Source organism: Hevea brasiliensis, chromosome 2, assembly GCF_030052815.1.
Source record: "Hevea brasiliensis isolate MT/VB/25A 57/8 chromosome 2, ASM3005281v1, whole genome shotgun sequence".
In the NCBI taxonomy this organism is placed as follows: domain Eukaryota; kingdom Viridiplantae; phylum Streptophyta; class Magnoliopsida; order Malpighiales; family Euphorbiaceae; genus Hevea; species Hevea brasiliensis.
This window is the reverse complement of record NC_079494.1, coordinates 81,711,005-81,727,575: the sequence shown is the minus strand read 5'-3', so window position 1 is coordinate 81,727,575 and position 16,571 is coordinate 81,711,005. Positions and strand designations below refer to the sequence as shown.

General features: G+C 30.5%; 1 protein-coding gene across 1 annotated transcript; it reads right to left on the bottom strand.

Moving 5' to 3' along the window:
* Window positions 1-9,991: 9,991 nt before the first annotated feature.
* On the bottom strand, window positions 9,992-13,681 carry LOC110660334 (subtilisin-like protease SBT5.4). The gene is made up of 11 exons (XM_021818606.2): window positions 13,595-13,681; window positions 12,981-13,090; window positions 12,780-12,883; window positions 12,501-12,668; window positions 12,276-12,378; window positions 11,650-12,172; window positions 11,464-11,561; window positions 11,129-11,377; window positions 10,919-11,033; window positions 10,608-10,821; window positions 9,992-10,530 (listed from the first exon to the last, which is right to left on the bottom strand). The coding sequence occupies exons 1-11, from the start codon at window positions 13,679-13,681 to the stop codon at window positions 9,992-9,994; spliced, it is 2,310 nt and encodes a 769-aa protein (XP_021674298.2).
* Window positions 13,682-16,571: the final 2,890 nt, after the last annotated feature.

Here is a 16,571-nt window from a genome sequence, read left to right as displayed (position 1 = left end):
ATTCTGACTTGTTAGCCGCTACATTACACCGGGAGATGCATATGTGACCGATGGTGTGACGGCCCGAGGTACTAGATACCCAGTGCCAGTTTACCCGTTTATCTAGTCCAGTCGTTCAGTATAGGTTACTTGGGCAACTAAATGAATGAAAATGGACAAAGTTAAAGAAATAAACGAATATAACAGATACAAAACAAATAAGACATATACATTAAAAACATATTTATTTTCTGCTATTTTTTTTTATTTTATTATTGCACCACTAAGCATCATTGCTTAGCGCATTACTTTTGCAATGCGTAGGTTCTGGAGATACTGATCGTGAGCCCAGTAGACCGCAGACTGGGTGAGTCTATCCTGCAGCTCTGCACAGTGTCCGTGTCACCTCACCTTCCACAGTGCATTGGTAGGACACTAGGCTTCATTTTGGTATTTTGTAACCAATTTTTTATTTTCCTTTGTGTAAATGAAACTTATGTAATGTATTTTGATGTTCATGTAAATAATAAAGATTTGTGGTTATGTATGGAAAAATCTGAGTATTTATTCATTGCTTATATATGAGTACCCTGAGAAATGATTGATTGAGAAATGTTGTTGAAAAATATTGAGTTTTTGATGACATTGGAGTTTGAGAATGATTGAATACGATTATTGGAAGTGTTTTTCACAGGTTCCGAAGAGCTGTTTTCTCCATTTTTAGCATTTTCTGCCGGATTTTCTATAAAATGTTCGGAACCTCAAATAAATTATAATTCAGACAAATGGCTCAAATATTTTATATTTCACAAGTTATATTCAAAACTATGACAAAAATTGATTAAATTAAAATAGAGGGTGCCGATACACCGTGTGACATTGCTTACTCAGATATACTGTACACGGGTAAGGGGTGGCACAGTTTTAGTGTCACTTTTCTGGACAGAATTTTGATATATTTTCTACATGAAAATTGGCCTATTTTATGTCTAGTTTTGCCTCCAATTGGCCTCATACCAATTGGGGTTACAATTTTACACTTATAGCTCAATTTAGCTACTGTCCTTATATGCTTTCCTCAAATACCAATCACATACATATTGACTTGCTAAATTTAAACTTCACTTACCTAATTCTGATTTGGTATGGTACCAAATCCATTCCTCACTTCACATTATAACTAATTTGAGTAGATTACAATTACATTTAATACATCAATTATAATCCTAATTTGCAAAATTCAAAACTAATAACATATACACATAAATATCTCTCACTAACACATCTAATTTCCCAACAATAATTGTATACACATTCTGCCACCTTTAGTACCATAATTTAACAAACCTTTCCATGAAATTAAACACTTCCAACTTCACCATAAGGCTGCCCAAATTACACATATACATCAAGCTTCCAATGTCAATTCACACACTCATAATTCAAACTATATACATGGTAATCAACTACTATACATGTAATCAGTCTAATTAGTCCTGCAAATCACCAAACACATGAAGAAATAAATCAAACTCCCATGGACATGAGGGCTGCCGAATTTGGGCTTTGTCCATATTCATCAAAGCCCTTCAATTCCTTCCATAAATCAACTCACCACAACACCAATACAAACTTTAACAAGGAAAGGAAGAAAAATAGGACATGTACCTCAAATTGAACTTGTCAAACTTCTTCAAATCTCTCCCTTTTTGCTTCCAAAATGCTGCCCAAGATGTATACTCCAACTTTAATGAAGAAGACTTGATGATTCCATGGCTTGATCATAAGTGAATGAAAGCTCAACATGGGACGGAAATGGAGTTTTGGGAGAGTAATTGAGTTTGGCCAAGAGAGGTCTTGAGGAAGAAGATGGTGTTGCACAATGTTAGTGGAAGATGCCTGATTTTTAAAGCTTTACATAGTGCTTAGTGGTCCACTAATGTAGGAATAATATTAGCTTAATTCAACTTTTAATTATTCAATTTCTTACCCCCTAATTTTCCTTATTTATACATTTCATTTGCAATTTCATTTTTCATGGGGTTTTCAAACTTTAATTTCATTTATTTTTCATGGACATTTAGGTCAAAAGCCAACTCAGTGTGTCAATTGATCAAAATGCCCCTCCTCGGGTTGTATTCTCGATTTTTCAGTAACACCGATTTTTGTCTGTTTCTTAATTTTTCGTTTTTCTTTATACTAATTAATTAAATTTTCTTTGACATTTTCTAAGTCAATTATAGCACAATAGATGTTTGTTTAAGTCTCAAAAATATTTCCCAGAGTTTCCCGCGGTCCAAGGCTAGTCAACGGTCCTTGCCACAACTTCCCGGTGTGATCACCCATCGCTAAGGTTTTTGGCTCGTTTAACTTAATCACATTTCTTTGCTCTTATTTTTTATTTATTTTTCTTGTATTTTCTTCTATTGTATTTCATTATTTTATGTCTCTTCACTAACATTTAAGTGTAGCTCCAAGCATTCTAGCTGTCTGGACAGACACTGGTTACCAGAATAGTAGAACGCACTACCGAATATAAAGGTGTTACAGTTATTAATTATCAGCTTTGTTTATAAATAAAAATGTTTAGATTCAAGCCGTTTGAAGCAATGGCATCCTGCATTACATTATGAAATTAATTACTAGGCATTATTTAATAATTAGAATTGTCCCTATTTTGCCAGAAGAATGTGTTGTGTTGGGTTTCCCTTTAATGTGGAGGATGGCCCAAGCTCATGTGTCATAATTCTGAATACTATTAATTTTTTGGGTTTTGTTGTTTCATGAGTAGCCTTAACTATTACACATAAAAGGAAAGAAAAACCTATAGATTTTAGAGAGGGAAAATACAGAACAAAAAGAGCACATTTTTTATGAGCTTTGAGAATCTGTTTACCATTGGATTGAGCTGAAATTTGGTTTGCAAGTTCCTAACATCTGATTCTTCATTGTAAATGGTGCATATTTGATTTGAGATCTTTAGCTTGGTGTTTTGGTCCATGTTTTTCTACCCTTTGTTTTAGTGAAATCTCTTCAACGCTCACTTGTTACTTTATTCATTCATTTTGTTTATCAATGACTATTTGTTGAGAGATGTTGATGTAATTTTTGTTGTGGGAAATTGGTGTATGCCACTAGTTAATAATTGCTGGAGATGAACTTTTGTATTTCTAATTTTCTCCATGACTTTTACTCCTCTAAATTGGGGGAGGTTTTCCACATAAATTTTGTTTTCTTAATTAGAAATCAATTTTCCTAAATTGTAGCCTTCATTACTTGGAAATTTAGATAAAATAATATTTGATGAAGTATTGTTTTCCAATATACAAAACACAACAATGATATATTAAATGAAAATACTTGAACAATTTTTAAAAAATGTAAATTTATATTTAGTATCCACACAACAAAATTTCTTTTTTTTTTTCATCTGAGAATATATTTTTTAAAATATAGAGACTAACTAATTATTTTCACTAAAATAAAGGAACTAAATAACAGTATTTTTCAAAAAAAAAATAAGGATAAACAAATTAGTTTCACTAAATAAAGGGCTTAAATAATAGTTTAATTTACACTAAATTGATAGAGAAATTAAATAGATTAACAAACTAAAAATAAGAGAGTAAATAGTGTATTTTTTAAAATTAAGAGATTGAAATGTTAGTTTCATTAAAAAGTAGGAACTAAATTATCATTTTTTTTAAAATAAGTAAGAAGATAATTTTGCTCTTTTAAGAATACTAAAAGTTACATCTCTTTTATTATATAGTAATAATTTATTGTGATCTCGATAAATGTAATAATTTAATAGTTAAAAACAATTAAAATGAAATAAAATTTTAAAATTAGATATTAAAAAAAAAGAAATTGGAAATATTCTAACGATTAAACTAACAAGGAAAAGACAAAAAAAATATAATAAAATTTACAACATTATTATTGAAATAGTAACTCAAAACTAAATTTTGATTTTTTTTAATGATAACAGTATAAAATATTTTTAGTTTATTATTAGTTAAGAAATTGTATTTAATAAATTCATGTTGTTAAAGTGATTATTTATGGGAAAAAGATAAAAATATCTTTTGTATTTAATTTATAATTCACTAAAAAAAGATAATTGATGGATCTATCACTAAAGTTTATTAGCGATAACATTTTTAGTGACGATCATAATTTGTTGTTAATTCAAAAAAAAAATCATTGGCAGCTAATTTTACGTCCGTCACTGAAACTTTTATTGCTAGAGTATCAGTCACGAATTAATGAAGTGTTAGCAATGAATTAGCGACAGATCTATCACTAATCAATAATGAAATTTTTGTTTGTTGTTAAATTCACATTTGATTATTGTATTTTCTTGTAGTGATTTATTTAGACATTATTTAAATTATATAAAAATATTTAAATAACATTATTTTTTTTAAATATTCAATAAATTTAATTATTAAAAAAAGAAAAATAAACACAAATAAATAAAAAAAAGAAAAAAAATGATACAACCTTTATTACAGGTACAAAAAAAAAGAAGCAACTGTATGTTCCAAAATCCTTTAATCTTATTTCCTATTTTCATATCTAAATAGACATCTCGGCCTCGCTCATTCATATATATATATATATATATATATATATATATATATATATATATATATATATATATATATATATATCACAAGGGCTAGGGACGAAGTCGAATAGATAGGAAGATGGAGGAGTAAAAATACACATATAGCAATTCACAAAGTTGAACAGATAGAGAGATAGAAGAACAAGGAAAATTTGTTTAGAAGAAGATAACTATTGGAGTTTGCATGAGGGAAAAGAAAGTATAATCAAAGGAAAATCGCTAATTATACTACATTAGGAGTACTAAAAAATAATGTTTTCTTAAACATAGATTTTTATCATTTTTATGATTGTACAGAGTGGGACCATAATTTTATATAGAGAAAGTGTGTACTCTAGGAGTATACAATAATTTCTCATAAAAAACTTGTTTTTTAACACCCCTATATTCGGTAGTGCGTTCTACTGTTCCGGTGACCAGTGTTGTCCGGACAGCTAGAATGCCTAGAACTACACTTAAATATGGATGAGAAGACATAAAATAATGAAATACAAGAAAAGAAAATACAAGAAAAAATAAATAAAAAATAATAGCAATGAAATGTAACCAAGTTAAAACAAGCCGAGAACCCTAGCGATGGGTGACCGCACCGGGAAGTTGCGGCGTGAACCGTTGACTAGCCCTGGACCGCGGGGAACCCTGAAAAATATTTTTAAGACTTAAATAGACATCTATTGAAGTATAAATATCATTAGAAATATCAAAGAAAAATTAATTAATTAGTACAAAGAAAAACAGGAAATCGAGAAAATAACAAAACTCGGTGTTACCGAAAAATCGGAAATGCAATCCGAACAGGGGTATTGTGGTCATTTGACACATCGAGTTGTCTTTTGACCTAAATTTTCATTAAAAATAAATGATATTACACTTGAAAAATATCATGAAAAATTAAAATAGTGGTACAAAATCTAAATAGCAAAAGATAGGAGGAAAATGTGCAAATTATGGAAGTTTATCATAAAAAAATATTTTTAATCCTATTAGTGCTCCACTAACTCCACTAAAGTGGACCATTAAACATATTGTGGACAGAAGATCACTCATCTTCTTCAACCTCACTCACCTTGCCGAATTGAAAAAAAAAAACTCTCAAAACCACCATGGATGGCCAACCATGGCCAAAGCTTCCTAACCTCCATGCAAGTATGAAGTAAGCCCCTTTTCCACTTGATTTCTTTACTAAAGTTGTTCTACACAACTTGGGCAGTAGATAGACAGTAAGAAATTTAATTTTCGATGAGGTTTTGAAGAATTTCAAAAGTGGTAAGCATGTATTTTTTATTCTTGTTTCATTAAACCTTGAATGGATGTTATGGGTAGTTGATTTGTGGAAGAATTTTTGAAGTTTTATGTTTTAAGGGAGATGTACATTTTGGTAGCCATGGAACCTCAATAAGAACAATTTATTCTTGCATGTAAATAGTGGTTTGAATGATAATTTAAATGGTTGATTGTATTGTACTTGAATTCCATGTGTAAGGTATGATTTGAAAGCTTAAAAAGTGAAAATGGCAATTGATGGGTATGTGTAAATTTGTGGTAGCCTCATGAAGAAGATTAAAGTGTTTCAGTTCATGAAATATTATTGAATTATGTTGTCATTGATGGCAGCATGTGTATATGAATAATTGGTTGAATTTGGATATGTGTATAGTGGTTTGAATTTGGACATGTAAATGAGGTACATTCTGTCCAGTATTGGTAGATTGACCATAACTTGGCCTACACAACTCAGAATGACCTGAAATTTTGCCTCGCGTGCAATAAAACATAGACCTACAAGTTTGCAGTTTGGACCGAAACTCGAAAACTGAGGAAACTAGGTCATCCGGCTAGGTCAAATTAGTATACCGAAATCCTGCAAATTGCAATAAAAATGCAATATACTTGAAAATGAATTTGGTAACATGTACCAACACTAAAAGGCTATTAAATGTGACATATTGATAACATTAGAATTGACTCACTTAGAGTGCATCAAGTGTTAATATTATAGGTTGACTAATAAAATGAATTGAAGGGAATAGTACCAAGAAAATTTAAATATTGGATTTTATTGTTAGAAACAAATTTATTGAGTACTAAAACACTTTAAATTGTGTGTTTCAGTTGAAAAGGATATTGAGAAGCATAAGGAACAATGAGTCAAGGCCAAGAGGCATATATCAGAGGTTTGTGCACAATAGTTATTTCTTTTGAATTTTTCAATTGAAATAAATTATGATTATTTGTATGTTATTGTTTTAAATTGTGTTTGTGCATAATAGTTATTTCTTTTGAATTTTTCAATTGAAATAAATTATGATTATTTGTATGTTATTGTTTTAAATTGTGTTTATACACAATAATTTTGATTTCTTATTTTCTACTTAAAAATTTATTTGAACATTATAGTTTTAAATTGTGTTTGTGCACAATACTTTTTATATTCACTGCTTTTACTAAAAAATTTATTTGGAGAAATGAGTTATGAATAATTTTTTATTGTTTTGGCTTTGAGAATCTTATTTGGAAATTATTGTGTTGCCTACTTTGCAAATGGAAATTTTGAGATAAAATGTGATTTAGGAATTGTATGAAATATTGTGATTTGGAATTGTTTTGATTCACACTTGGCATGACACTGTTATTATATTCCTCCCTCTTTGACTTATCAGTCTGGGGTGAGTGTGATTATGTTTCTCTCTCTTTGACTTGCCAGTCTGAGGTGAGTGTGGATGAGTACTCATTATCTAGCTAGCTTCCTCCCTCATTGATTTCGATTAGTGGGGTGAGTGTGTCTTATCGTAGTGTACAACACGGCATATGCGGAAAAATTGTGTCATGGCCTAAATTATGTTATTGATTGGCAAAGCTGTATTATTCAGTTATTTGATCAAATGGTGTTATTGATTGGCAAAACTGTGTTATTCAATTGTTTGATCAAATTTGTATTATATGAACTTTATAAATTGTGAAATGGAATTGTGAATTATTTGATTTGTGAATTGTCAATAAAAGAATTATATATCTCATTTCAAATTGTTATTGTGCACCACTGAGTAAATTTTACTCAGCGATAGCTTTTCATTGCTGCCGCAGGTAGACAGACTGACAGGGCAGCAGACTAGGCTGCTAAAACTATATTGAGAGTTCATCGGGTATATTGAGTATACCATATTTTGCATTTTGTATTGTAATGTATGTTCACTGTATATATATAGTGTTCTTGGTTTTGAGTAGTTGTAAATTAAAATTGTACATTAAAGTTGTAAACTAAAATTTTAAATTATTTTGGTTTGTAAATATTGTGATATATTCTTTTATCTCAACTTTTGAAAACACTGGAAAGTTATTGTGGATTGAGTAGACAAATGTTGAGAAACTTATTGTGTTGATTTGGATGTTGGAGTTTGAGATTGAGAAATATCTTTGAAGTGCTTTTTACTAGTTTTTGAAGAATTGTTTTATTCAAAATACAGATGGCTGTCAAATTTTTTTTTTTTTCAGAAATTATTAATTCTTCAAATGTGTTAGCTATTTCACTTCAGTAAAAGAAACTTTTTAACACCTGTAATAGTGCTCACCACTGTAAAAAGAAATAAGAAAAGGTTTAAAATCCCTTGTAGTGTATTTAATGGGTTATTAGTAGGTGAAGTTTGGTAATTCATTAGGTATACTACGGGATCATGTTATGCCTCACAGAGGGGTAGAGTGTGACATGTTTACTGATAACATAGATTGCTCTGGTAGTAGTTGATTAACAAAATTTTATAGTATGACCCTATGATGAGGTTTAATTTAAGTTATGATGTGGTTAGGTTAGACCACTTAATGTGAAAAAAAAGAAAAAAAAAATAAAATGGGTGAAATGATTTTTTATTGTTCTTAAAAGCAGTAAAAAGTAGTGTAATTTTGTAATATAATACACAATTGTTCTTCAAAAAATTAATTTTTAAATACATAAATATTTAAAATGAACACACAATTGTGATAAAAAAAAAAACCAACTTTATTTTTTATGCTACGTCCTAATGATGCATAAATAGTTAATATAACTGAAAATGTATTTATTTACCTATAAAATTATTTATTATAATATAATATTTTTTTAATGTTAAATTGATTGTTTAAAACATGATTAAGGATGTCATCCATATAAGATTAAGGATGTCATTCATTTTAATAATGCGCAATATAATAATTAAGTTTAGGAAAAAAAAACTAATAAAAATTAAAATTTAGGTTTTTCTTTATGGTAGAAATCATTATCCAATTGTATTCACAAAAATATTTTAAATAAATAATATATTATTTAGAAAAAATCACTTTATATTTTTCTATAGCAATAACCTATTAAATTAGCTTAATTAATATGTAACTTACGTTAATAAAATATGTAAGTTGAATAAAAAAAAATTAAATAGAGTTATATTTCTTAATAAATTTTAACTTAAATTTAAATACAAACTATCCAATTAAAGTATTGATTTTTATAAAAATAATAAATTCCGATATTATTTTTTAACTGATCAAAATAATAAACAAATTGTTGTTATTAAATACAACCATGTCTCTTTTTTTTTTTTTTCATTCATTATTGCTCCATCCTTTCCACTTTTACATATATTATGGATAATCTTGAATTTGTTTTTCCAATCAAGTCCTAATATTCTTTAAATGAAATCTTGATATTTTCAAAATTTTCACTATTAATTTTTTTCTTAAGGACATATTTCGTTAATGTCAAATATAATTTTTCTTATAATTAGAAAACTTTTAACAATTATTTTCTTTTCTTTCTCACTTTTTTCCTTTAATTAAAAAAAATTAATTCATTACAATTATATTAAGGGTATATAAAAAAAAATTGATTTCATCGATAAAAAATAAAAGTTTTTTTTTGGTATAATTGTACTTGATTAGACTCGAACTTGAAATCTTGCTGCTCTAAAAATAATTCTATTAACTAAAGTTTATTGGTATGAATCATAAAAGTTTTGATTACTGATTGTTAATTTTAAATATGATATAAATAGAGCATGAAATTTAAAAAAGAAAAAGAAAATTTATTAAAAAAAAGAATACTATAATGTTTGAAAAATTATTAAATATGTCCCCAAGAACAATAAAAAATGTCAAGGGAAATTTTTTTTATTACAAGATCAATAGAAAATGCATAAAATTGTCAATGAACTTTCCTGCGTCCAATTATTAAAAAAAAAAATCGAAATTCAACAAAGAATATAAGATATACATTAATATAATTTAAAATTGAATAATCTCTACCACATTAATAAGATAAATAACATAGTTTACAAATAAAAAACTTTTATCAAATTGGTGGGATATATACACCTAATAAGTATATAGTAAGAAATCCTCTTAATTGAGGATCTACATATGTTTAACCACAAGAGGGCTCTTGACCTTATGCTTCCCATCCGACCAAATTAGCTCCCCAAAAACATAGTCTTTGTGCTCGGTGCTATTCACAGCAGGCTTAAAAGTAACCTTATACATCTTCTCCTCACCAGTTTTTGTAAATGACAAGCTTTCAGGTTCAACCACAACAGTAATTCCAGAGGGTGCCAAGACATGAACATTATATGTCCCTGGAGAGCCTACATTCTTGACTCTGCGAATCACAGTGGTTGAGCCTGTGAGTTTTGGAACTGTGATCGAAGGGTAGTTGAATGTCGATACACTAAAATGCTCAGGACATGTATAAGAAGCATTTCCGAATGATCGTATAAAGGATATGTTGTACTTATGGTGACAAAGAAGGTCTAGGTAATCATTCAAAGTTAAATCATAAACTAGGCCGGGATCTGCTGCAAGGTTTGGACGTATATGTCCAGCACCATATGCAAAAGGTGTTGCATTTTTCCCATCTGCATCAAGTATAGGCTTCCCATCATTGGCTCGTGTTGTTGCTACAGGTATAATAGTTTGATTTGGTTAGCAAGGTCAAAATACATCGCAATATTTTATATCAAAGTGATGGTTATACCAGTAGTCATGATGGCAGATTTGATAGCAGCAGGACTCCAATCTGGGTGTTGTGACTTGAGAAGGCCAACAATACCAGAGACGTGAGGGCATGACATTGAAGTGCCAGATATTATAGCGAATGCAGTCCGGCGGGCATCAGATATTGATTCAGATGGCGATGCTACTTCAGAATAAGCAGCGAGTACATCAACTCCAGGTGCAGTGATGTCAGGCTATACAATACAATAGATATTAAAAATTAGACATGTAAAATGATTTTAAAAGTATATTGTCTGGTCTAGAATAGGTTTAACAGTTTACTGAACTAACCTTAAGGATTTCTGGATCAATTGAATTAGGTCCCCTAGAAGAAAATGCCGCCATCTCTGGAGCTGGCTTGACTCCCAGTTCTGTGAGTACAGGAGAAATTGATGCCGCCGCATTTCTGTTCCAACAGAGTAAAAACCTTGAATGAGTTAATCTGTAAGAATCAATCCTGAATTTGACAAAGTGGATAATGAAATATCATTTGAAATGTACTTGGTGGAATTTATGTAGGCAATAACAACTAAACCATCAGTGTAATTGATTTGTGAAGCAGGAAGTAGATGAGGATCAGCTATAAGTTCATTCCCACTAGATTGGTCATTTGCCAATATCATCCCAACAGCACCTGCTCTAGCAGCTTCAATTCCCTTATCTAATCTTGCAATATTACCACCTCGAAGGCAGACTATGATCTTCCCTGCAGCCTTGGAAGGATCAAGTGTTCCAGGTCCGCATAGCGTACTGCATTGATCACATTTTATGTAACTATAGCAGGCTAATTAAAATCAAATGCTAAATCAAAATTTCCAATTTAAGTAACCACTCACGCATTTGCAGTTGTTGCATTAGCAGCTTTTGCATCAGCTGCTAATATCAAAGGATAAGACTTTCCAGCAGGCAAGGCTGTGTCTGAAAGACTTGTTCCCTGGATATCGAAGTAACAAAAATTATCATCGAACATATATTTTTGTTCATGAATGATGATAATAGATAGAGATCATACAAGTTAATACCCTTAAATGCTTATTATTGCCAAGTATAACAAAACTAGTGAAAACGCGATCCATTGTGCTAGCGCCAACTGTGAAAAACCATGGAGCCACATTGGATGCAGTAATTGCATCTGGTCCATCATTACCAGCTGAGGCAACTACACTAACCCCTCTACGAATGGCAGTTAAGGCTCCAATAGCTATTGTATCAATAGAATAATCTATCTCACCAGCCCCACCTAATGATAATGAGATCACATCGACTCCATCACTTAAGGCGGCATCAAATGCAGCCAAGATATCTGCTCCATAACAGCCGGCAGGCCAGCAGACTTTGTAAGCAGCCACTCGAGCTTTTGGTGATCCACCTTTAGCTGTTCCATTGCCATAACCAAAGATACTAGCTCTAGGGGCAAAGCTGCCACCAGCTGTGGATAAGGTATGGGAGCCATGGCCGTCAGTGTCCCGTGCAGATAGTTCAGTTTTGTTAGGGCCAATTGCTGCATTAAGGCCTTTGTAAAAGTACCTTGCTCCTATAAGCTTTCTGGATATATATTAAAAAAAAAAAAAAAGTTATTTTTGTTTAGGCTCTCAGTCAATCTTCAGTGCAGTACAATTACAATATTGGCAAAAGAGAGAGAATGGACCTGTTGCAGCGAACTCCACCTTCGCTCTGACAAAATCCTCTCCATCTTGATGGCATGGGACCCGTCCCTTCATCGTTGAAGCTCTCTGATTCTGGCCAAACACCTTGCGTCATGGTACCCATAAATATATTAGCCTATAAGTTTATGAATTATCAACTTTATTTGTAGATAAAAATATTTAGGTCGAGGTTCAACCCAATACTTGCTAAAGGATGGTATATTCACCTGTGTCGAAATTTGCAATAATGGCACCTTCACCATATTTTGCCTTTTTCCAAATTGAGTTTTTTGTAGCTGCTCCATTATTGTTCTCTAATCCAAGAAAATCCCATGAATGTGTTGTGTGTAGTTCATATTTTCTGTTCAACATAACTGATTGGACACCCGGATGATCTGCATTGATTTAAACTTGATTAATTAAGCGATGAAAAAAAAAAGTGGTTTAAAATTAATAGGAACCTAGCTAGCATACATATAACATATATACGAATTTGAAACTCTCACTTTTAAGCTGTTCTGCTTGTTGCTCATCAAGTATTGCAGCAAAACCATTCACAACTCTATTGTAAGAGTAAAAAATTTCAGGTTGCTCCTCTTCCGGCTTCCCACTGCATAAGTGAAAAGAGTGTAAATTTTCAATTTTTCTTGAATTGTATAAAAAAAAAAATTAATATTGAATTTTTCAGAAATTCAAGAAATGTAAACCTATAAGATAATGTGGCCAGCAAGTCATGGTGTGACTGTGACACTTTCTGATCATAAAAAATTGTACTGCCCTGAGGAAAGGAATGTTGTCCCAGGTATACTATATAAGACTGCAGCAAATATATTAACTCACTTAGTACATTAATCAAGTATGCAATTATGCGTTGTTGATACATGAATTTGTAGAAAGCGAGAAAAAATCACACATCAACAATTATTTATATATATTCAGATTGTGAAGTCTACATTACTAAAAGAAAAAAAAATAGATATAATTCTTAATAAAAAAAAAAAGAAAGTTTGAGGTCAAATTGAGGTTTACTTTTTAAATATAATTAAGAGCAGAGTTATTCACAATATCATTTCTATATGTTCTCTCTTTATCTCCCTCTTCATGCAATATTTTTATAATATTCACAATAAAATTTAATGGGTAGAAAAATATCTCAAATTACGATATACAAAATGAAATATGTCCTATAATTTTATTTCAATTATTTAAAAAATATTTAAAGAGGAAGAAGCATTTAACTATTAAACTAATAGCTATTGATTCTATAATTTAATAAAAATTTATGTGTTTGTCTAAAAAAGTTAATAAAAAAAAAACTTGCCTGTTTGGCAGCATGAGACGGAATGTGCAGAAGGATGAAAAGAAATAAAGAGAAAATAATTGAAATCTTCAATTTTGCTTCCAACATGTCTCTGTCTTGTGCAAACATCGTGGCTAAAAACTCTTTGTTTTCCTGTTTTTATAGTCACCTAGTTTTTCTATTTTGGGGCAAATTTTGTATTTATCTATTAATTAATTTAATGGGTTGGCATAATTTTGGTGTGACAACTAATAATTTGATTGATTTGTTAAATCACGGACAATTAGGAAACAATGATTTTGCATTTGCCTTTTGACATAAGAATTAGTAAAGCTTTTATACTTAATTTGGCATGTCAAAATATTAACAAATTAGCTTCTAACCAAATTATAGAAACTTTCCTTAATTAATAAATTAATATCTAGTTTTTTTTTTTTTCTCTAAGAATATCTAGTTAAATTAGTGGGAAATTTCAAAATCAATAAAAATTTCCTCACTTTAATATATAACCTTTAATTTCCTAATCTTATTAGCTAGTGTATAATTTGCGGAAAGTCACTTTATTTGAAAAATATTTTATCTAATATCTCTTTTCTTTTTGGTAGAAAAGGATTGCACAAAAGGATAATTTACAATCAGGTCTCTGAGTTATAACAAAAATTACATATTAGTTCCTAACTTGAGTTTGTGTAATTATTTGATCTCTAATTTTATTTTTGTTACTAAATTGATCATTTAATTAAAATAAGACCTAATTTACAATTAATCAACCCAATAATTTAGTAGTCAACGCACATATTTATATTTAATGGTAGAATTGCCCTTACACTTTCGCTTCAGATTCTTAGGGGAGAGAGTGTAACATAAATCATTTTATTCTATTTCCTTTGGACTCGAACCCCTAGAGTTGGCCTTTATTATGAGCCTAGAACTTTTTTTCTTCACTTAGGCTCTTGTGATGGGTCTCATTTAAAAGCCCATAATCCCTCTTTATTTTAACCAAGTTGGCTTCAATAAGGGACACGCCACCTCCCATTTGCACGCCAAATGTGGACTATGTTTTAACACTTAGGCATTCTTTATATTTCAAAGTTACATAGGTCTTGGAGAGCATTGATTCTACTTAAATCATGCATGCAAGGCTTGTCTTGCCTTTAGAGAAATTGATGTTCTTTGCTACCTTGCAGATCTAAGATTCATTAACCATCTCCAAGAGAAGAGAACAACATCAGTTATATTTTAGAATATCAAAATTTTGCTAGGAATTAAGAAAAAAAAAAAAAACAAGAAGTATAGAAAAGAATTGATTTCTTGTATGGATAAGAATTATTATATCTTACCATTAACCTTAAAGTAATTTCATGGTTAATCAATATTTTATTATACTTTTGCATTTCTAGCATAATTATTGTTAGGGCTAGCAATTAGTGTTGACACATCATGTCAACCTACAAAAATAATATAAAAATGGTTAATCTGAACACTACCTATTTAACTATTTGTGTCAAAATATGTAACACTAACATGTATAGATTTATGACACTAGCTATATGAAATGACTCATATAACTCGTTTATATAATTAGGTCATTAAAGTGTTGTATGACACATTTCACCTATTTAAATCTGATGAACCTGTTTAACCAACCTCTCTCTCTCTCCCCCCTCTTATATCTCTCACTCTTCCTATCTTTTTCCTTGTTCTCTCTCTTTGTCTCCCCATTCTGTATCTCTTTTTCCTCTCTCTCTTTTTCTCGTTCTCTCTTGCTCTCTCCTCATGTATGCATATCTCTCTTCCTCTCTCTGTTTCACCATTCTCTCTCACTTTCTTCCCTTCTTTGTATTTCTCCCTCCATAGACAATGCAATAAAAAAAAAAACCAAATAAAATCCCTAAAGCATCAATAATATTAATAATGATAATTGATGAGTATGGAAATCAAAGTCATAGATGTGGAGGAGAGGACAAGTAATGAGGTTATTTCAAACACAAAAAATTCAAAACAAAATCCCTAAACTTAGTTAAAAAAAAAATCGAATACAATCATTGAAGATAATTAATGGGCATGGAAACAAACTGTGGAGGGGAATCAAACCAAAGAGGGAGGAGAAGAGACTCGAATATCAATCATGAGGTTCAATGGTCACAACTCATCCCCAACCATGGAGATAGATGTGACATCGAAAACTGACAAAGTTTCCACTAAAGTAACACAGGGCATGTGACTTCTCAAGTAAACTAACATGCCTCATGTGTAACACCCCGAACCTCTGAGCTCTGAATAATGTCATTTTTGGTCTATGACTAATACTATTCAAAGACACCTTGAGGATAAAAAATAAAAGAAAAATTAATTGAGATAGACACAATAAAAATTTAAGTGAACCAAAAACCTAAGGACTCATCGGGGATTATGAAAAAGAGGGATTAAAACCCGATGAGGGGCATTTTGGTCAATTCACTCCAAGAGTTGACTTTTGACCAAAATGTCAATTAAATTAAATGAAATTAATGAATTGAATTATGGAATAATTTTTTTTAGGAAAAGAATTCAAGTATAAAGTCGAAAGAAAATAAAAGAAATAAAAATATTAAATTTTAATTCCATTTTGACCCAATTAAAATTTTAGGACCAATGAGTTTTGGACAACTCAATTAAAATTAATTAAATAAATTAAAATTAGTGTAAACATAAAAAGGAAAAACTCCCTTCTCTCTCCCCCCATTTGTGTCGCACCACACTCCTCCTCTCCCTCTCTCTCTCTTTCTTTCTTCTTCTTCCTTCTTCCTTCTTCCTCCATTAACACCCCTCTCCAAATTCAATTTCTCATTTTTCTTCCATGAGTTTTCCCATCTAAATTGTAGTAAGCACCAAAGTAAACATTGATTGAAAGATTAAAAGCAAGGAGAATAAGAAAATTGAGAGAAATTAGAAGTTGGAAAAAATCATTAAGAGGTAAGTTCTTTAATGCTCAATTAATTATACAAACCTTGAATTA